This window comes from Castor canadensis, chromosome 17 (assembly GCF_047511655.1).
Source record: "Castor canadensis chromosome 17, mCasCan1.hap1v2, whole genome shotgun sequence".
NCBI lineage: Eukaryota > Metazoa > Chordata > Mammalia > Rodentia > Castoridae > Castor > Castor canadensis.
The window spans coordinates 47,151,407-47,174,450 of NC_133402.1; the positions used below are offsets into that span (position 1 = coordinate 47,151,407).

At 39.9% G+C, this 23,044-nt stretch overlaps 1 protein-coding gene across 2 annotated transcripts in view; it reads right to left on the minus strand.

Moving 5' to 3' along the window:
• Lrrc2 (leucine rich repeat containing 2) overlaps positions 1 to 23,044 on the minus strand; it is a 53,689-nt gene that overhangs the window by 4,559 nt on the left and 26,086 nt on the right. Inside the window, exons 5-9 of one of the 2 annotated variants that reach the window (XM_074059102.1) lie at positions 17,930 to 18,066; positions 14,999 to 15,079; positions 12,560 to 12,705; positions 11,023 to 11,178; positions 705 to 841 (exon numbers count right to left, since the gene is read on the minus strand). In XM_074059102.1, the coding sequence (XP_073915203.1) occupies positions 705 to 841; positions 11,023 to 11,178; positions 12,560 to 12,705; positions 14,999 to 15,079; positions 17,930 to 18,066 (657 nt within the window). The remainder of the gene's footprint in view (positions 1 to 704; positions 842 to 11,022; positions 11,179 to 12,559; positions 12,706 to 14,998; positions 15,080 to 17,929; positions 18,067 to 23,044) is intronic. The other variant, XM_020167049.2, reaches the window with a different exon arrangement.

Sequence of the window (23,044 nt, forward strand, 5' to 3'; positions counted from 1 at the left end):
GTACCCTAATCAACAAACTTTTTGTCAGTTTGACAGATAGATGATAGATAGATAGATAGATAGATGATAGATAGATATAGATAGATGATAGATTGACAGACAGAGGATAGATTAATAGATATTTGGAGGGCAGTACTAACATTTGAACTCAGGGTGTGCTCCCTTTTGCTTTTTAGTTTGTTTGTCAGATAAGGTTGTAGCAGGGAGGAGGGCCAGAAAAGAAACAGGCTGTGTTCTGATAATGAGGCAGGGGGAAGGGACAGCAAAGCAGAGAGATAAAACTTAAAAAATTAAAACATGAAGAAGGTCACATAGCACTGGGGAAATAAAATAACCAGTGATGTCACATGCTGCCATATGTGAGTTGAGCTTTGCTTTTTGCTTCAGTAACCTGCTTGCAAGGGTATGTAAGGTGAGACCACTTTGTTCTTGGGGCTCAGCCTTTGGACACGTCTGCTGAGTCTGTGCCGCACAATAAAACATTGCTCCCTGCTAAACTGCCTCAGTGTCCCAGATCTCAGTTTGAGATTCCCGCAGCAGGGCCTCGTTCTTTTGCTACCACATGCAGCTTGTTTTTGAGATAGAGCCTTACCAACTTTTGCCTGGACTGGCCTCAAACACAGATCCTCCTATCTCTGCCTTCCAAGTAGCTGGGATTGCAGGCATGTATATTTGTTGAATACTTTTAAATGTGAGCAACTCACCTCTTTCTTTGAGATCTTCAATATAAGCTTTCATAAATTCTTTATCAAAATGTTGGCGATCCTGCTCACTTTCCATTACTTCATCACCATCATCACGTTGGGTCTGATCAATAGGATTGTCCATAAGGCTTATGAATCTGTTCAAGAAATTACAGAAAATAACACATTTTCAACTGCACCCGTTTGACTGCAAAAGTCCTCCCTTAAGAAGCCAAACTTTGCGGTACTAACTGCCAAGTTCTCACTTCTTCTTGAAAGCTGACCAACATCATATCAGTGTCAACACTGGAATGCCACTGTGGAGAAATCCAACAGGAATATGGGGTCAGCCTGAAGGCAGAGACCATTCAGAGGTCTGCTGGGGAAACAAGAGCTGCTTAGAGTTACAGACAGAGGAGGGAGGGCAGGGGGCAATGAAGTGGCACTTTCTCTGTCAGATCTTGAAAACTGTATCACATCAAACACTGCATGACAGTTACTGACTTCAGACTTTAAAATGAGGAGGGTAAGCCAGGTCTGGTAGTTCATGCCTGTAATCCCAGCACTCAAAGAGGCTGAGGCAAAAGGATGGCGGTAAATTCAAGGCCAGTCTGGGCTACATAGGGGGACCTCATCTCAAAAGAGGAAAGAGCAGGGGGTGGGGGGGGATGAGGGGAGAGCTCTCAAATAGTCTTTGGTTGCAATCGTAGGTTTAACTGACTCGATGTCTCAGTGGTGTTCCTACTGGTTTATAGAAAACTGTTATGTTGGGGGCCCAGTACAGTGGCTCACTCCTGTAATCCAAGCCATGCAGGAGGCCACAGGTTGGAGGATAGAGGTCCAAGGCTGGTCCCAGGAGGAAAAAAAGCAACTCACATAAAAGAGGGCTGGAGGTGTGGCTCAAGTGGTAGAGAGCCTGCCTAGCAAGTGCAAGGCCCTGAGTTCAAACCCCAGTACCTCAAAAAATGAGCTGTATTTATATGGAAGGTGGGAGCCACAACTACATCACATTTTAATGATTCCCAGTCATTTTCTCTTTCATTTTATTTCCTGTCTAAAGTAAAGTATAAAAGTTTCCGTTTTAATCTACAAAAAGTCAGACTTCAACTTCACCACTTCTCTCACTGAATTAATTTTTATCGTTCTTCCATGTCCACAAGAAAGAAAGATACCCGTATTTAACCACTCCTCAAATCTTTTTTATCAGAGACCTAACCATATCTATTTAAGCCTTTGCAGAGTGTTTGTTTGTTTGTTTGTTTGTGGTGCTGGGGTTCCAACCTTGAGCATGTGAGGTAAGAGTTCTACCTCTGAGCTACACCCCCAGGGTAAAGGCAGGGTTGGGTTCTGTCTGTCTGTCTGTCTGTCTGTTGAAGCAGTGGTCTCTTGCCCTTCCCTTTGTAACTCTAGCATCCCAGAGATACTTTCGCCAGTCATTCATTATTTTTACTTAAACAATTAAGAACATGTTTTACATCTGGACAGATACGTTAATGTCATTCAGTCAAGTCATGGCTGGAATTACATACACTTAAGTATGAATTTTGGAAGAAATACCATCTTTAAGGTCTTTTTATCCAGAAAACATAGAGTATGTCTTTTCCAAATATTCAAGACTTCGTGATGTCCTTTGGAAAGATTCTTTAGTCTCCTTCATGTAAAAGAATTATTTTCACCAGGTGTGGTGGCTTAAGCCTATAATCCTAGGTACTCAGAAGGCAGAGATGAGGAGGATCACAGTTCAAGGCAAACCCTGGCAAAAAAGTTTAGAAGACCCCCATCTTGACCAATAGCTGGGCACAGTGGTACACATCTGTCATCCCAGCTATACAGGGCAGCACCAATAGGAGAATCGTGGTTCCGGCTGACCTGGGCATGAAGCAAGACTCTATCTCAAAATTAATTAAAGCAAAAGGGACTAGAAATGTGGCTTAAACAGTAGGGTGCCTGCCACGCAAGTGTAAGGCCCTAAATTCAAACCCCAGGACCACCAGAGAGAGAGAAATCAATAGCTTATTTCTAAGCAATCAGTAAGCTATTAAACTTTGTTTTTCTTTGGTGGTTCTGAGGTTTGAACTCAGAGCCTCACACTTGTTAGGCAGGTTCTCTATCACTTGAGCCACTCTACCTGCCCTTTTTAGTGTTGGACATTTTTTTTAATTTTTATTTTTTTATTATTCATATGTGCATACAATGCTTGAGTGATTTCTCCCCCCTGCCACCACCCCCTCCCTTACCACTCACTCTGCCCTCTCCCTCTCCCCCCAACCCCCTCGATACCCGGCAGAAACTATTTTGCCCTTGTTTCTAATTTTGTTGAAGAGAGAGTATAAGCAATAATAGGAAGGAACGAGAGTTTTTGCTGGTTGAGATAAGGATAGCTATACAGGAAGTTGACTCATTAATTTCCTGTGCATGTGTGTTACCTTCTAGGTTAATTCTTTTTGATCTAACCTTTTCTCTAGTTCCGGTCCCCTTCTCCTACAGGCCTCAGTTGCTTTTAAGGTATCTGCTTTAGTTTCTCTGCATTAAGGGCAACAAATGCTAGCTAGTTTTTTAGGTGTCTTACCTATCCTCACCCCTCCCTTGTGTGCTCTCGCTTTTATCATGTGCTCAAAGTCCAATCCCCTTGTTGTGTTTGCCCTTGATCTAATGTCCGCATATGAGGGAGAACATACGATTTTTGGTCTTTTGGGCCAGGCTAACCTCACTCAGAATGATGTTCTCCAATTCCATCCATTTACCAGCGAATGATAACATTTCGTTCTTCTTCGTGGCTGCATAAAATTCCATTGTGTATAGATACCACATTTTCTTAATCCATTCGTCAGTGGTGGGGCATCTTGGCTGTTTCCATAACTTAGCTATTGTGAATAGTGCCGCAATAAACATGGATGTGCAGGTGCCTCTGGAGTAACCTGTGTCACATTCTTTTGGGTATATCCCCAAGAGTGGTATTGCTGGATCAAATGGTAGATCAATGTCTAGCTTTTTAAGTAGCCTCAAATTTTTTCCAGAGTGGTTGTACTAGTTTACATTCCCACCAGCAGTGTAAGAGGGTTCCTTTTTCCCCGCATCCTCGCCAACACCTGTTGTTGGTGGTGTTACTAATGATGGCTATTCTAACAGGGGTGAGGTGGAATCTTAGTGTGGTTTTGATTTGCATTTCCTTTATTGCTAGAGATGGTGAGCATTTTTTCATGTGTTTTTTGGCCATTTGAATTTCTTCTTTTGAGAAAGTTCTGTTTAGTTCACTTGCCCACTTCTTTATTGGTTCATTAATTTTGGGAGAATTTAGTTTTTTGAGTTCCCTATATATTCTGGTTATCAGTCCTTTGTCTGATGTGTAGCTGGCAAATATTTTCTCTCACTCTGTGGGTGTTTTCTTCAGTTTAGAGACCATTTCTTTCAATGAACAGAAGCTTTTTAGTTTTATGAAGTCCCATTTATCTATGCTATCTCTTAGTTGCTGTGCTGCTGGGGTTCCGTTGAGAAAGTTCTTACCTATACCTACTAACTCCAGAGTATTTCCTACTCTTTCCTGTATCAACTTTAGAGTTTGGGGTCTGATATTAAGGTCCTTGATCCATTTTGAGTTAATATTGGTATAGGGTGATATACATGGATCTAGTTTCAGTTTTTTGCACACTGCTAACCAGTTTTCCCAGCAGTTTTTGTTGAAAAGGCTGCTATTTCTCCATCATATATTTTTAGCTCCTTTGTCAAAGACAAGTTGGTTATAGTTGTGTGGCTTCATATCTGGGTCCTCTATTCTGTTCCACTTGTCTTCATGTCTGTTTTTGTGCCAGTATCATGCTGTTTTTATTGTTATTACTTTGTAATATAGTTTGAAGTCAGGTATTGTGATACCTCCAGCATTGTTCTTTTGACTGAGTATTGCCTTGGCTATTTGTGGCCACTTGTGTTTCCATATAAATTTAAGGGTAGATTTTTTTAATCTCTTTAATGAATGTCACTGGAATTTTGATGGGAATTGCAATAAACATGTAGATTACTTTTGGGAGTATAGACATTTTTACTATGTTGATTCTACCAATCCATGAGCATGGGAGATCTCTCCACTTTCTATAGTCTTCCTCAATCTCTTTCTTCAGAAGTTTATAGTTTTCCTTATAGAGGTCTTTCACATCTTTTGTTAGGTTTACACCTAGGTATTTGATTTTGTTTGAGGCTATTATAAATGGAATTGTTTTCATACATTCTTTTTCTGTTTGCTCATTGTTAGTGTATAGAAATGCTAATGATTTTTCTATGTTGATTTTATATCCTGCCACCTTGCTATAGCTATTGATGATGTCTAGAAGCTTCTGAGTAGAGTTTTTTGGGTCTTTAAGGTATAGGATCATGTCGTCTGCAAATAGGGATATTTTGACAGTTTGTTTACCTATTTGTATTCCTTTTATTCCTTCTTCTTGCCTAATTGCTCTGGCTAGGAATTCCAGTACTATGTTGAATAGGAGTGGAGATAGTGGGCATCCTTGTCTGGTTCCTGATTTTAAAGGGAATGGTTTCAGTTTTTTTCCATTAAGTATAATGCTGGCTTATAAGTATATATAGCTTTTATAATTTTGAGGTACTTTCCTTCTATTCCTAGTTTTCTTAGAGCTTTTATCATGAAATGATGTTGGATCTTATCAAAGGCTTTTTTCTGCATCTATTGAGATGATCAAGTGGTTTTTGTCTTTGCTTCTGTTAATGTGGTTTATGATGTTTATTGATTTTCGTATGTTGAACCACCCCTGCATCCCTGGGATGAAGCCTACTTGGTCGTGGTGAATAATCTTTTTGATGTGTTGTTGAATTCGGTTTGCCATTATTTTGTTGAGGATTTTTGCATCAATGTTCATTAAGGAGATTGGCCTATAGTTCTCCTTTTTGGAGGTGTCTTTGCCTGGTTTTGGGATAAGTGTAATACTGGCTTCATAAAATGTGTTAGACAGTTTTCCTTCCCTTTCTATTTCATGGAACAGTTTAAGGAGGGTTGGTATCAGTTCTTCTTTAAAGGTCTGATAGAATTCAGCAGAGAATCCATCAGGTCCTGGACTTTTCTTTTTGGGGAGACTTTTGATGGCTGCTTCAATTTCATTTTGTGTTAGATCTATTCAGGTGATTAATGTCCTCTTTGTTCAGTTTTGGATGATCATATGTATCTAGAAATCTGTCCATTTCTTTAAGATTTTCAAATTTATTTGAATATAGGTTCTCAAAGTAGTCTCTGATGATTTCTGGACTTCCATGGTGTTTGTTGTTATCTCCCCTTTCGCATTCCTGATTCTACTAATTTGGGTTTTTTTCTCTCCTCATTTTAGTCAGGTTTGCCAGTGGTCTGTCAATCTTGTTTATTTTTTCAAAGAAACAACTTTTTGTTTCATTAATTCTTTGTATTTTTTTTTGTTTCTATTTCATTGATTTCAGCTCTTATTTTTATTATTTCTCTCCTATTTGTTTTGGGATTTGCTTATTCTTGTTTTTCTAGGAGTTTGAGATGTATCAATGACCCATTGTTCATTAAGTAATGAGTTATTTAGTTTCCAGCTGTTTGTATGTTTTTTGTCTTTACTTTTGTTGTTGAGTTCTAGTTTTATTGCATTGTGATCAGATAGTATGCACGGTGTAATTTCTATTTTCTTATATTTGCTGAGGCTTGCTTTGTGCCCTAGGATATGATCTATTTTGGAGAAGGTTTCATGGGCTGCTGGAAGAATGTGTATTGTGTAGAAGTTGGATGAAATGTTCTGTAGACATCAAGTAGGTCCATCTGATCTATTGTATATTTTAGATCTTGGATTTCTTTATTGATTTTTTGTTTGGATGACCTATCTATTAATGATAATGGGGTGTTAAAGTCTCCCACAACCACTGTGTTGGAGTTAATATATGCTTTTCGGTCCTTCAGGGTATGTTTGATGAAATTGGGTGCATTGACATTGGGTGCATATAGGTTGATGATTGTTATTTCCTTTTGGTCTATTTCCCTTTTATTAGTATGGAATGTCCTTCTTTATCTCATTTGATCAATGTAGGTTTGAAGTCTACTTTGTCAGAGATAAGTATTGCTACTCCTGCCTGTTTTGGAGGGCCATTGGCTTGGTAAATCTTCTTCCAGCCTTTCATCCTAAGCCTATGCTTATTTCTGTCAGTGAGATGGGTCTCCTGTAAGCAACAAATTGTTGGATCTTCCTTTTTAATCCATTTCATCAAACGGTGCCTTTTGATGGGTGAATTAAGTCCGTTAACATTAAGTGTTAGTACTGATAGGTATGTGGTGATTCCTGTCATTCAGTTGTCTTAGTTGTTTGAAGGTTTGATTGTGTGTACCATAGTTGAGGTTACTCTCTACTTTCTTGCTTTTTCTTTCACTGTACTTTGGTGCTGCCTGCCTTTTCATGGTTATGTTGGGTTTCACTTTTTGTGTGCAGAATCCCTTGCAGAATCTTTTGTAGTGGTGGCTTCGTGGTCACATATTGTTTTAGTTTCTGCTTATCATGGAAGACTTTTATTGCTCCACCTATTTTGAATGATAGTTTTGCTGGGTAGAGTATCCTGGGGTTGAAGTTATTTTCATTCAGTGCCTGGAAGATCTCACCCCATGCTCTTCTTGCATTTAATGTTTCTGTTGAGAAGTCTGCTGTGATTTGGATGGGTTTACCTTTGTATGTTATTTGGTTTTTTTCTCTCTTACAGCCTTCAATATTCTTTCCCTAGTTTCTGAACTTGTTATTTTAATGATGATATGTCATAGGGTAGTTCTATTTTGATCTGGTCTGTTTGGTGTCCCGGAGGCCTCTTGCATCTGTATGGGAATATCTTTCTCTAGATTTGGGAAATTTTCTGTTATTATTTTGTTGAATATATTATGCATTCCCTTTGCTTGCACCTCTTCTCCTTCTTCGATGCCCATGATTATCAAGTTTGGTCTTTTGATGGAGTCAGTGAGTTCTTGCATTTTCTTTTCACAGGTCTTGAGTTGTTTAATTAATAGTTCTTCTGTTTTTCCTTTAATTACCATTTCATCTTCGATTTCTGAGATTCTGTCTTTTGTTTGTTCTATTCTGCTGGATTGGCCTTCCGTTTTGTTTTGCAATTCTGTTTCATTCTTTTTTCTGAGGTTTTCCATATCCTGGGTCATTTCCTCTTTAATGTTGTCTTATTTTGTCCTGAGTTCATTTATCTGTTTATTAATCATGTTCTCTGTTTCACTTTGGTGTTTATACAGTGCTTCTATGGTTTCCTTTATTTCTTCTTTTGCTTTTTCAAATTCTCTATTTTTGTTGTCTTGGAATTTCTTGAGTGTCTCCTGTACATTTTGGTTGACCATATCCAGTATCATCTCTATAAAATTCTCATTGAGTACCTGTAGTATGTCTTCTTTTAAATTATTTTTGTGGGCTTCATTGGGTTCTTTGGCATAGTTTATTTTCATTTTGTTGGAGTCTGGATCTGAGTATCTGTTTTCTTCATTTCCCTCTTGTTCCTGTACTAATTTTTTGCTGTGGGGAAACTGGTTTCCCTGTTTTTTCTGTCTTCCCATCATTGTCCTTGGTGTTGTTATTGTCCCTGTAGTACAATTAAGTATTTTCTGGCTTGTAATAATAGCACTAGTGATATTTAGAATGGAAGGGTGAGAGGAGATGGAAAGCAAAGAAGTTAAAGGAAAAGGGGAAAACAAATAATCAAGTAGAAAAAGAAGCAAAACAAAGAAACAAACAAAAAAAGTTTCAAAGATATAGACAGGGAGAGACAGTGTACTAATCAACCATAAGCTGAAAAGGCATTAGAGAGATGGAGAGAGGACTGAAAATAAAAAATAAAATGAATAAAGATAAGAATAAAAATAAAAAATAAGTAAATGAAAGATAAAAAATATATATATAAATAAAATAAAATAAAACAAAATAATAAATAAAAAACAAAACAAAACCTCCATGTTCAAATGCAATGAAGTTGCAGTCTTAATAATTTTGGTGTTTGTCCCTCAGCCTCCAATCCTGGAGATGGTGCCTCAGATGTTGTTCTGTAGTTGTCTCATCAAAGAGGAAACATAAAGTAGAACAAAACTGCACAAAACAAAAACAAAAACAAACAAACAAAAAAACCCACAAAGTGTCCCAAGTTCAAACGCAATACCATTTCAGTAAGTTTTTCAGCATGCAGGGGTATTTCGGTTGTTTTCTCATCAAAGGTAGGAAGAGAGAAAAAAAAGAGTCTGGAGACAGGTTGTGAATGGCCATCTGCAACTGTGGCTTGCCTGCCCACCTGCTGTTGCTGGAGGCGTTATTTATGCAGATCTCTGGGGTGAGCTTAGCCCTCACCTGGCCCCGCAGGCTTTGTTTACTCAGAGTTCTCCTGTGCATGAGCCTCTGCTACAAGCTTTTCCCTTTCCAAGCACACTGGGGGAGGTGACACTGCACCCACTTTCTCAGGCCTGCATGTTTGTTTACAGTTCATGTGGGAGGTGGGTCTTCCCCCCTCTCCTGTGGAGTTTTCCTCCCACTGCCACTTTTACAAGCTTTCCTGCTCCTGGTTGCTGGGCACGTGCCCCCGATCCCACTCTCTCCAGCCAGGCCTGGCTTGTTTATTTACAGTTCTGGGAGGGATTCCCCTCCCCCCTTCTTCAGCACTCAGGGCACCCCACCCTCTTTGCTACATGTCTTTATTGTTCTTATTGCTTATTACTCAGTTTCTCTTTTTTCCCCGGGTGGGGGTTGGTCTGTCCAGGGGGCTATGCTGATCTGGCCCAGGGTTGTCTGTGGAAGTACCACGTACTGCTTAGCTCACCTTGTCCGCGTCTTCCCAAGCTGTCTGGGGGCGGGCGACTGGTGGCAGCCCGGGGGCCCTCCTCCATTCAACATGAAGTGGAGATGCTCTGCACAGTCTGGAGGTGTGGAGTGGTCAAAGTTTTGCCTCTTCTCAGTGGCCTTGCCTGCAAGGTGTGTCTCCAGCATCTCTCCAAGATTTCACTTTAGGAGGCACACTTTCTGCTTCCTCCCTCTAGCCGCCATCTTGGAATCCCCCAGTGTTGGACATTTTCAAGATAGGCTCTATTTGCCTTGGCTGGCTTCAAACCATGATCCTCCTGATTTCTGCCTCCTGAGTAGCTTAGATTACAGGCATGAGCCACCAGTGCCTGGCTAACTATTAATCATTTTATGCAAACTTATACCTAGTCTTTATTGGATTTTCATTCATTCGGAGTTTTCACCTGCTTCTCTTAGCCTGCCAAATCTACAATTACATCATTTGAAATTCCTTAATTTAGGTGATGGTTTTACTGATCTCAGATGCAACAATGCCAATACTCTCCTGGTTGCCTAAATGCAGAAGGGTCCTGCTGCCCTGTCATCAGCAGGCCTCTTCTTACCCTAACACCACTCCTAACACAGCCAAGGAGAGCAAAAGCCCCATTCCAGTGGAAAGAGCAGGACAGGGCAGGGAGGAAATGTCTAACCCCTTTTTGACCTCATGCTTATACAGACTTTCTCTTTGCAGTAGATGAACATCTGTATTTCTCAGCCACATCTCTTATTGCACAGACTGGGAGATGAGGAAGGTTTAACTCTGTGGGGATAGTGAGAATTTACCAGCAAGAGAGCTGGGAGTCAAACTGGAGGCATGGCTCAAGCTATAGAGCACCTGCTTTGCAAGTGTGAAGCCCTGAGTTCAAACCCCAGTTCCACAAAGAGAGAGAAAGAAAGAGAGATGGGAGTCCTTGGTGTGGCAGGCACATGAGTTTGTGGACACAGAGAGAAAGTGGTTGTCTCTAGAGCATCCTGGTGTGAAAGTTCCTGAGGGGCTCCAGCCTGCTGAGGATGGACCAAAAGGATTTCAAGCTAGAGGTGATGGGGAAACCCCAAAGCTCCAAATTCTGGCAGGCTGTGCTACCAGGGAGTCATCAGCTGCCTTGATGTCATTTTAAGGAAGGGCAGAGCTGGGGCTTTTCAACTCCACTTGGGAGGTAAGAAGGACTATCCCATTTCTCACCCCAAATTGGAGCATTGCATCACCTTTACATGGATGTTTTTTCTCAGTTTTGGGTGGTTTTTGGGTTCATTTAAGGAAATCAAAAGGTGACTTGAACAATGGCTGGCCCGTCCAGGGGCCATGAGGTAAATGCTGAGTGACAAATCAGGGGTCCCAGCGTCTGTCCTCCTGTGCCTTCCCCACCCAGGAGCATTTCTTTGGACATCCTCTGAGCTCTTCCTCCTTGTGCCATTTGCCCAAAGCCTTCAAGCTCCTGCAGCAAGTAGGTAACATCTCCTGGGCTCCAGAGCCTGCTGCCTCCCTACCTGTTTCTGAGGGAGGTCTCTGGTCTACTCACTTTAAAGGTGTTGAGGAGTCACAGAGGGCAGTTGGGATCTCCACCAAATGGTCCCCACTGACAACCAGCAAGGTGAGCTTCTTGAGGTTAAGTAGAGCATAAGGAAGGTAGGTCAGTCTGTTTTTATACAAGAGGAAGCTCTGCAGTTCTTCCAGCCTAAGGAGAAGTGAGGACAGTCAGAAAACAGGGATTTTGCTGCAGTGAAGCACAAACAAATTCCGGGAGGGGCCTCCTGCTTAGCCTACTTCATCTCTGTGATCCATATGACAGCAAACTTACTCTACACTTTATATAAGCAAATAAAGTCATGCCAGGTGACATGGTTTGTTTTTCTTTTAAATTTTTACTGACTTAAGTGTCAACTGAAGACACAGACACAGCAGCAGGAGAAACAAATGGTAAAACAGACAGTAGGCCATGTTGGATCCCCAAAAATCAGTAAATTCCTTCCTTCGTGTGTCTCATGATTTCCTGGGGCTAAGAGGGCACAGGAACAAAACCATACTGTAGTTAGAATGGGAATAAACGTATTTGTGGGCAACACATTTCCTTTTGTGCAGCTTAAAAGCACAGTTATTCTTCTCCCATCGTTATCCTCTAACTTTAAAGCAGGGAGAAAACTGCAGAGTAAAAAGGCAATGAACAAAATGTGTTGCAAACATGTTTTATTCTGCTTTCCAGGTTATTCTAACTTGGTGGTCTTTCTTCCAGAATTTTCTTTCATTCATTTGCAAAATCTTGACTAATTCTACAAATATTTCACAAAGTTCCTCTCACATTGCAAACTAAAACAATTCCCAACTAGTCTCATTAACCCAGAAAGCACTGGTATACTGCATATGGACCAAACGTTAGAGAAATGTCATATGGTGTGGCACTTAGGTCTCAGCCATCACTGGCCTCTACATCCCTGGCTTACTCGTGCTTCTTTATAATTCAAATTGTGGACTCCAGGAGGCCAGAAATTGTGTTTCAGTCACAGCCTTAAACCCAGGCCACTCTCTGGACTTGCTGCTATATAGGAGCCTAATAATATGGTGAAATGGATCAATCATTCAATCAGTTTTACATGTTTCAGTGTAATAATTAATTTAAATATGAAGTAACTACAAGGACATAATTTGAAAATATAATGTAGCATGTCAATTCTCTTTGAAATATGTATAATTAATCAAGAAACGAAACTAGCAAAAATTGTCCTCATTGATGTTCTAAACATCAAGTGATCTGCTTCTATTCTACGTGGTAAATTTTCTTTTCTACCTTGAGGGAATAAAGGAAAGTTAATGAACTTTGTATGAAAGACTGAAACAAATTAAAGTTCATCAAAACAAAGAAGATATATTCCAAAAACATGGAGATGTAGGGTGCAGATTGGAAATTGTCTTATTCAATAATTTCCTTAGAAACAATAAACTCTAGAAGAGTAATTGATTTCCAAAGAACAGTCACACGTTGTACACGTATGTATAATATGGATACTGTTAAGGCGTTAGTAACTAATTCATACACCTCACCTTAGGATGCAAGTAGCTACCTGTCTATATCTTGGGGCAGGTCATTCAGGCTATTGTTGCTGATATCCAACCACTGCAAATTACACATCCGCAGGACACAGATCGGGACACTGGAAAATTTGTTTGCTGAGATATCGACAAATGTAACTTGCTTCAAATTACTTAACTAGAAAGGAATAACAAAATATTCTAATTACCCTTGTAAGAGTGAGAATTAAGTTCAACTGATAATTTTTAGATTGACACTTCTTCCTCAAAGGCATTTCTATGCATATATGCAAATCAGGTCAGTGCCTATATATTTTGGACCATCTACCGTGTCTTGTGTATTGTGCTCCCTGCTAGGGATGCTGAGATAAATTACACACTGTAGCTGCCCACAAGGACTTTGTACTTTCATAAAGAAGCAATTTTATGCAATAAGAACCACAGGAAGAAGTTTTCAGTTTGCAATGTTTGGTGCCATAAAGAAATCTTCCCAACTTCACAGTGTTGTAAGGGTCAGGGATCAGAAAAGATTTCACAGGGAATGGAGTGTCTGCATTGGGTCCTGAGGTCCCTCAGCAGGTAGAAAGGTAGGAAAGGAAACCCCGGGTGGAGGAAGAGCATGTACAAAGGCACAGAAGGCGGAAAGTACAAGTCTTCAAGAGCAGAATGGCCTGGGGAGAACTGCATCATTTTGACCAATCTTAAGGAGGCCCACATTTGGGTTGGTAAAGTGACAATGGCAAATGCTCAGACATCTCTACTGTTATACCCACAATTTTTGTTTTTAATATGCTAACTGAAATACATGGGTATATACACAAATGATTTCCTTTTAAATAGGGTCTCACTTGTAGTTCAGGTGGGCCTCAAACTCTCTATGTAGCCCAGGCTGGTCTCTAACTCATGATCCTCTTGCCTTTATCTCCTAAGTGCTGGAATTATAGGCATGCACCACCACACCCTGCCTTTTTTTAAAAATACATTTTTTACTTCAATGCAAATCTGTGAATTTGGAATAAGATAGGGAAAAGTGTCTTATTGCTTAGATTTGGTTATGAAAGTTTGGTAGTTGCTATGAGACATAAAACATTCTACTTTTTATTCACTTACTTTAAGAGTCCATGAATAAAACTGGGACTGCTTCACAAAACATGTTTTCAACACTACTATGAAGTATGAAGTCATTTGAACCTATGGGAGATATTTTTGAAATGCAGAGAAAAAAGAAGCAGTAGCTATGCCTCTGTTTATCTTACCATAAATCCCAATTTCATATCATGATATCTTTGCCTTAGTGCAAAGGTCGGTTGTATCCTAGTGAATAGGTACACTGTAATTTTGTTCTTGTTTGGAATTTAGAAAAGTGAATGAGACAACAGAAATGTGGTGAGTAGTCAACCAGAGATGGCTAGATGTTACAGTACAATCTAAAGCTTTTGACTGTCATCAATGTTGTCAGATCAGCAAGAAAATCAAGACTGAATACAATTAGTCTCTCTTCTTTCTTTTTATAACGAGCTTAGAAAATGCAGTTTTAGACCAAAAAATAACTTTTCTGAGATGATTTAAAGGAAATAAGAGTTTTATAAAAACTAAAATAAGGAAAGCACAGCAGCATGTTTAACTAGCAAGGAGAGAAATTACTTGAATATGAAAGTTATTTTCCCACTAGCTATGTTCATTGAGGAAAAAGGAAAACAATCATAAAATCTTTTGAAAAGTAACTATAATTGTTAGAAAATCCACCAGTATATGGATCAGTCAGCTCATTCGCACAGGAACAATTGGGGTTTGTCTCAGAACTCCTGCTCATTCTTCTGCTGAACCTTTTATAGATCATTCATTCACTTACTGTTTATTTTTATTTTATGTCAGTGTTGTGTTAATTATTTGTGTAAGAAACATAGTCATGAAGACGGGAAAAATTCCACAAAGGCAGAGGTACACAAGGGGGTGGGGTTTGAGGAAGTCCTTATTTGCTGGGACAGTGTGGCTAAGGCAGAGGATTCCTCATGGACAGACACTGGAGCTGACCAGGGCTGAGTTTGGAATCCATAAGTAAAATACCATTTTAAAGGTCAGATTAAAAATGCTAGGTAATAATGCACCAAGGCAGACTTGTAAACAGAAAGATGTGGTAAAACTTTTTTGAATTTTTAAACTCAATCTAATGTTCATCCATTCATTCACTCAATCGACAAATATTTAGCAAGCGCCCACACCATACTACGTTCAGAGCACCTTTTAGAGAGTAAGTAAATAAGGCAAAGACTTGTTCTCATACAAGACTGGTGGAAGGGGCAATAAGCCAAGAGAGTATAAGTTAACTGCATTTTTTTTTTCAGTAGTGGGGCTTGAATGCAGGGCCTACAACTTGAGCCACTCTGCCAGCTCTTTGTGTGTGTGTGTGTGTGTGTGTGTGTGTGTGTGTGATAGTTTTTTTTCAAGATAGGGTCTTGTAAACTATTTACCCGAGCTGGCTTTGAATGGCAATCCTCCTGATCTCTGCCTCCTGAGTAGCTAGGATTACAGGTATGAGCCACCACCAGCGCCTGGCTAAAAAGAGTATAAGTTAAAATATCTGTGCCATGATGAGAAACAAAGCAGGTCAAAGGTTAAATGAATTAACAAATAGAGATTCTCAATAAGCATATAGAAATTATAAAGAAACAAATTCTAAAATTGAGGAATAAAATAACTGAAATCAAAAATCCATTAGAGGAGCCCAACAGCAGATTGACAGTGGTGCAAGAAAGAATTAGTAAATATACATCCACAGAAATTATCCAACCTAAAGAAGAGAGAGTGGAGAAAAGGATTGAATAAAAATGAACAAATCCCCAAGGACCTGTAGGATATCAATATGCTAACACAAATTTAGTAGGAGCACTAGAGGTGAGGGGAGACAGGAATGAGCAGGAAAAAATATGAAGCAATAATTGCCAAGACGTCCTAAATTTGATGAAAGATTTAATATGCACATCCAAGATGCTCAATGAACTCCTAGTGTAACAATGACAGAAATCCACACCTGGACACATCATAAGAATAGGAGGGAACTGATAAGATTAACAGCTGACTTCTCTTCAGAAACAACAGAAGACAGAGAAATGAAATGACATTCAAGATACTGAAAGAACTGTCAACCAATAATTCTATATCCAGAAAAACAATCCTTCCAAAATAGAGGTGAAATAATAACATTCCAGAAAGTCAAGGATTAAGAGAGTCTGTTGCTAACAGACTTCCTTATAAGAACTATCAAAGACAACCTCTGAGGTCAAAAGAAAATGACCTGAGAGGTTATGGATAGTCCACAGAAAACATAAAGAATCTAGGAAATGGTGAATATATAGGTTAACATAAAAGAGTCTGTGTTTTTTTCTTATTTCTTCTAACTTGTTTGACACATATTAACCAATAAATACAGCACTATACTTTTTGGTTTATGACATGTGTAGGTGTAATGGACATGATAATCGTCATACAAAGTGTCGGAGAAGTGGAGTCACGTTAAGCAAAGTTTCTATATTTTGCCAGAATTAAGTTAGTATTAATCTGAAGTAGACTGTGATAATTAAGAAGTAAATGTAATCTCTAGAACAAGCGCACACACAAAAAAACAAAACTAAAAAAATAGTAATTCAGCAGGAGAAATAAAATGACATACTTGCCAAGGCAAAAAGCAGATTTTTGTTTTTTAAAAGAATCCAAATATATGATAACTACAAGGACAAATTTTTAGACTAAAGATATAAATGTGTCGAAAGTAGAAAGATGGAAAAGTATATATAATACAAAACACAGCTATAGAGAACTATATGATATTAATATCAGGCAAAATTACATTTAAGAAAAGAAATATTGTCAGGGACATAACAAGACATATCATGATGATAAAAGAGCCAAACAATGACAGTGTACACACCCAACAACCCACAATACATGAAACAAAAACTGATGGAATTAAAAGGCTGAAGAGACAATCAATAATTCTAGCTAGATATTTCAACACCCACTTTAATAACTGATAAAATAACTAGACAAAAAATTAGCAAGGATGTAGGAAATGTGAACAACCAGCTTGACCTAATTGATAAATAACCAATTCTCATTTTCCATGACAGTTATGTTGCAAAAATGTTACCATAAACACTAAAATAGCAAATACTAAATAACTGCTCTTAAGGAAAACACAGGAATAGTTTCCTACAAGCCCCTTGTCACAACGTTTTCAACTGATCAAAAAATAACCTTGCTTCACCAGGCACCGAGTTCTCACGCCCATAATCCTAGCTACTTAGGAGGCAGAGATCAGGCAAATAGTTCAGAAGACCCTATCTCAAAAATACCCACTGGTGGAGTGGCTCAAGTGGTACAGTGCCTGCCTAGCAAGTGTGAGGCCCTGAGTTCAAACCCCAGTACTACCACCACCAAAAAAAAAAAAAAAAAAACCTAGTAAGAATTTAGCAAAGTTGCAAGAAGCAAAATCAATGTACAAAAATCAATTTTGCTTCTAGATGCCAAACAATCTGAAAGTGAAATAAGAGAACAATTTCATTCACAACAGCACTCAGAAACCTAGAAATAAATTTAATGAGAGAAAGTTAAGTGAAGAAAGCCAGACTCAGAAGACTATTGGGTGAGTCCAGTTACCTGAAATTTCCTGAAAAGACAAATGCACAGAGACATAAACTACAGCCACAGTTACCTGGGGTGAGAGTAGAAGCAGAGATTAACAGCCTCACTGTGGTGAATAAATACATCAGGACCTGCATTACTGGTAACAGGCATCAGATTAAATAGGCATTAAATTAAACTATCTTGTGTGAAAATAAGATGTTTGGTTGCTTTTCCTTTGATTGCATTTCTAAACTTAAATTCAGGTCCTGGTCTAGTGTAATAATATTTTTAAAGACTGTATGATAGTAGGTATAGGGTGATTAGAATGTCAGGGAAATGTAATGGGTTTTATCTTTTAAAACTTCTTGTTTTAAAACCACTAGCAGGGCTTAGTGCTTCAGCTCTGTAATCCCAGCTACTTGGGAGATTGAGATCAGGAGTCTCATGGTTTGAGGCTAGCCTGGGCAAAAACGTTAGAGAGATCCTATCTCAACTAACAATCCCCATGATACAATGTGCCTGTCATTCCAGCTAAGTGAGAGACAAAGGTAGGAGGATCTTGGTCCAAGGCTCATCCTGGGCAAAAAACATGAGACCCTATCCAAAAATAACTAGAAGTAAAAAGAGGGCTGGGAGCATAGCTCAAGTGGTAAAGCACCTGCCTAGTCAGCTGGAGGCCCTGCATTCAAACCCCAATACCACCATCAACAGAAAAAAAATGGACCATTCCATGTCATAAGTCAAATAAAAGTAAGTCATAGTGTGTATTTATTTCTTACTTCAAAGGGGAGCTCCATCAATTCCAGATTTCCAGAACAATCCAGTCTCTCTAGATTTTCACAGTCTCCCAGTTCTGGAGGAATGCTCTTCAGATGATTGAAACTCACATTGAGTTCTTTCAGGTTCTTCAAACAGCCTGATATCAGAAAAAGTTAACCAACATTGAGTAGGTCCTTCCAAGGCTTTAAGAACACAAACAAACCTAAGAGGCAAAACATTTGCATAAATAATGATGGGAAAGGTCCAAAACATAATTTTGTGCTTGTCTTTTAAGCATTCTTTCTTAACTCTGCTCATTTTCTATCTTGAGACTTTTATTGTAGATACTGTTGTGGTTTTGTGGGGAGTTATTTGTTTGTTTTGCTCACTATTTAATTGCTTAATCCTTTGTGAAATTATAGACAAGTTTGAGTGGAAAGGATTTGTTTTCCATGTAGCCCAGGTCAGGCCCAGCATCCACAGAGCTCAAACTCCTTTGAAATTACATGGTGAATTGAATCATAGGTGATGGTGGTGAGAACCTATGAAGCGCCTAGGAATCACAGTGACCAGCTGCTGCCTCTCGCTGGGTCCCATGGGAGGTGACTAGATATTGATATATGCATGATAAATGATTCAGACAAGTAGTTCCAGATTGCAGGCAAGTCACCATTCTTCTCTGGCTTCAAATTTGCATTAATTTAATTATGACATATCATGCTTCCTTAAGAAGGTGGTATAAATCACTTTCATTTGCAGGATGAGAACACGTTCAGAATAACAGGAAATAACTGGACTGGTTGAGACATGCAATGCTCTATCCCAGTCCTGGGGTTTTTTGGGGGTGAGGGGGACAGTGGTACTGGGGTTTGAACTCAGGGCCTTGCACTTATGAGATAGGTGGTCTACCACTTGAGCCACTCTGCCAGTCCATTCTTGGTTGAATATATACATACTCACTCACTATACTCATTCTCAGACTCGAAAGTCACAAAAGATCAAATATAGATAATTTTCCAAAAATCATGTCATGCATAGCCTAAGGAATGGAATGCCTCATCATTCTTATTTTAAATTAGAAAACCAAAATGACTACTTACTTCTGCAGGACAGGCATTCAATCTACAAACTTCTTGCCATTTTATAAATGACACAGTAAGTCACACAAAGAAAGTACATTGGAGACAGGGCTATTTCTCATCGGCTTTATTGGTTCTCATGGTTTCATTAGAAGGTGACATTAGTGATGTGAACACCAGTAGCCTCCCTAACTACCCACCTGATGCACCTGGCACGCCTGTGATCAGTAATCATGTCCAAGCAGCAGAGTGGATAAGGGGGCAAAAATAAAATGAGGAAACTGTTTTCCGCAGAGGACTGGGGGGTGCATGATCAGATGACTTGCTGACCACCATAGCTTCAGCTTCTGCAAGCCTATGTATTGAAGAATCTTTCTTTAGTTTAAATAAGGAAAGTAGAAGATGGGCACGGATGGTGTGAATGCCCCATATGTGTCTAGCTTTTGGATACAACAAAGTAAATCTAACTGTTAAAGAGTTGCATGAGCTGGGCGTGGTGGTTCACACCTATAATCCCAGCTATTGGGGAGATGGAGTTTGTGAGAATTGAAGGTCAAGACCAGCCCAGGCAAAAAGTTAATGAGATCCTATCTCAAGAACAAGTCAGGTGTGATGGCACACACCTGTGATCCCAACTACACAGGAGGCGTAAGTAGGAGGATCATGGTCCCAGAGTGGCCTGAGCAAAAATGCAAAACCCTATTTGGAAAATAACTAAAGCAAAAAGTGCTGGAGATGTGGCTCAGGTGGTAGAATGCTTGCCTAGCAAGCATGAGGCTCTGGGTTCAAACCTCAATATTGCCACAAAAAAAAAAAAGAGTTATATGACCTGGTTGATGGAGGCATTTGCTCCAACACATTTGTACCAATCATATATGCATTTAACAATCACTAGGGGTTACAAAGAGAGAACGAAGAGTCTGATGAGAAAGTCTCATGTTGTTCTAGCTTCTTCTTAAAGATAGTCAAAGAAAAAGTAACAGCTTCAGAAATTCTTCACCAAACAACTTTTCATTATTGTTATTTGGTTTTTTAATTGACCTATAAAATTGTACATGTGATTTTTCAATATCTATATACATTCTTGAAATGTTCAAATCAGGATTTTAATAATTGGTAGGTCAAAGAAACGATACGCTTGTCTTCAGATCATTGTGACCCCGTCCTCTCACACCCACACTGCCTGATTTCACTGTATGAACACGGCTTTTTCTTTCTCAATAGCATGGCAAGAATTTGCCATCACTCATGCAAGAAGGGCTCAGCTTTCTCCATCACGTACATCAGGAGCCCCAGCTAGTGGGCGTAGGAGACCACTAACAATAATTTAGTATTTTCAAGTACTCCTTACCAAATGTCTACTCGTCTTTTGTCCTGAACATCAATCTTTCTCTAAGCAGTTACCATCCCCCACCTCTTGGCCAGGACTTGGGTGGGGGACACTGACATCAGCTCTCCAGCTTCCTGCTCGTGGTGGGTCATGCATTGCCATCACCCACCACCCCAGCAAACAAAGCTTTGGATATCCAAAAACACTTCCTCCTCACATAAATGAATATCCTTAGGCTAGCCAGTTACTCACTGAGCCTTATCCTCCTCAGCAGGGAGATGCCCTACCCCACATGGTCACATATTCAAATTTCCTCAGGACCAGGGTTTCCAAGGGGCTTCATTTCTGTTTATTTATAACAGGAGTACAAATGGAGAGTCCAGCATCATGGTTTGAAATATTCCTAGAAAACCTAGAGTTGCTAAAGAGATCGATACTTATATTCCATACACAGTTTTAAACGGTCAGTTATGGTACCTTATATTTCAGTGCAGAGCCCATGATAGATGACAGATTGCTTTCATGGATTTGATTACACTTTAATTTAGGACTTTCTAGCCTTCAGTCGTGGGAGCAGAGTCTTACAAGGATTAGTACCTTATTCAGAGTCACAAGCACGCACCTGGTCCTGCTCCTTGCCACTCCCTCTGCCTTCCTTGTGAGGGAGAACTCACCCCTACAGGCTCACAGCTCTCCAAATACTACTCCTTTACAGCTTTTGGCACAGTGGCCACCTTTTATGTTTGTTGACAATACTTTGATTATCTTCTGTCTCTCCTACCAGACAATCAGCTCCATGGGGAGAGAGACTGTGTATTTTGCTCACTGTTTTTTTTCTATAGGGCCTGGTATAGTACCTAGCATAAAATAAGTACCCACATATTTTTCTATTTTCACCCAATAGGTGCTCAATAAATGTGTATTGAACAAATGGGTTTATGGATAACTATGTAGTTAAGCCAGTTCAGATGACCAAATAAAACAGGACTCCATGACGTGTGCCTGCAAACAAGCTTTGCAAACATGACACAGGAAGAGGTTGAGAGCACATGGCAGCCTTATGGCCAGAAGGGGGAGCTATGTGTGAACAAAAGGGCTTTGCTTAAGAGGAAACCTGAGATAAGCAAAGGCAGGAAGGGAGGTGTGCAGAACTTAGAAATGTGAGGAAAAATAAAATTAACAGAAGGTTTTAAAGTTCATTTTCAAAGTTTTAATTCTGTATTTAAGCAAAGAAACAACTGGATCCTCACCATAACCACATAAGCACAGTACATGACTGTGATAATCCCTTCTTACAAGTGCTTAATGAGGATAAAATGAGATGTCTCAGAAGTTCTCAGTGACACCATGACCCAATGAGAGTCACCTCTGATTAGAATGCAAGTAATATTCTAATGATTTGAGAATGAGTTGTGTTGAACAAAAAATTAAAAATTCAGTGAACTCAAGGTTATCCTTAGGCTGCCATTCTTCCATAAGTCAGATTTGATAGACCCAAACCCTGGCTTCACCCCTTGTGAACTGAGTGTCTAGGCATCTTAATAAATCTTCTGATACCTCAATTTCCTCATCTGGAAAATCAGAGTAGAGTAGTCATCTCATCAGAATGTTGTGAAGAATAAGGGAAGTGATTATAAGAAGTGTGCCAAACATCAGGCATGCAGTGTGCACCCAGCAGAAGTCAGCTTTTGGAATGGGGAGAAGAGCACCCGCCCCCCTAAGTCCTTTCAACTGTGTTTGAAGCTTTTTCTCCTCTCAAAGGAAAGAGCTGAGAAAAATGTCTTTTCTTTTTCCTGCATTCATCTGCCCTGAATTCCTGCAGCTCAGGGAATGGGACCACGAGCTGAGGGGCCTGGGTGAAAAAATAGGATGCCAGGCTTCCCAATCCAATGGCCCAGATGGTCAGGAGGCAGTCAGCCGAGCCATCTGTTACACACGCACATGCACACAAGCCTCTGCCCTAGAAAGGAAGCCTATGCTAGTTAGAGTAGGGAAGGTGAGGACATGCAGCACTCTCACCTCACAGTGCTTTCATAAACCAAGCCACCTCCAAGGCTGATGGACAGAACCTCAGTGATTCAATCAGTCAGGCCCAGAATAGAAGGAAAACTAGGGCTAAGTGGCACGCCTGGGGACACAAGCGTGTGGGAGAGGACGACAAAAGAGAAGACTGGTTCACTAAGCTATCAGATCCCCTCCTCAAGGCTGGGACAGCCCATTCATCCATGCCTGAGCCTCTACCCACCCACCACACAAGGCATGCTTCATAGAACTCCCGGGGGTTGGCACATGCCCTCAACCAAAGCCCGTGGAGTCAGACCTCATCTCCACCAATCCCAAGAAAGACAAGACGTCTCCTATTTAGAAAAGGAATTAACAAAAAATTAAAAAACACGTACCCCTTCCCACCTAGGTCCACCTTTGTGATCACCAAACCTGACTTTGAATGTGGCTTTGTCACTTTTTGGCCATGTCATACTGACACATTCATTAACCTCTATAAACCCTGATTTCCTCATCTGTAAGACATGTATGTCGTAGAGCAATGCATATAATTAAATTCGATGGTAGATCAAATGTGTTGGCTTAACACCCAGCTCTTGTCCAGCTGCAGTGCCCTCTGTGCTGATACGTAAACAGGATACTGCTCACATCACAGCACAGATAGTGTCAGGTGGATAGAGGTCTACAGCCCTGTTGACCTCCAAGATATGTGGTATCAATGG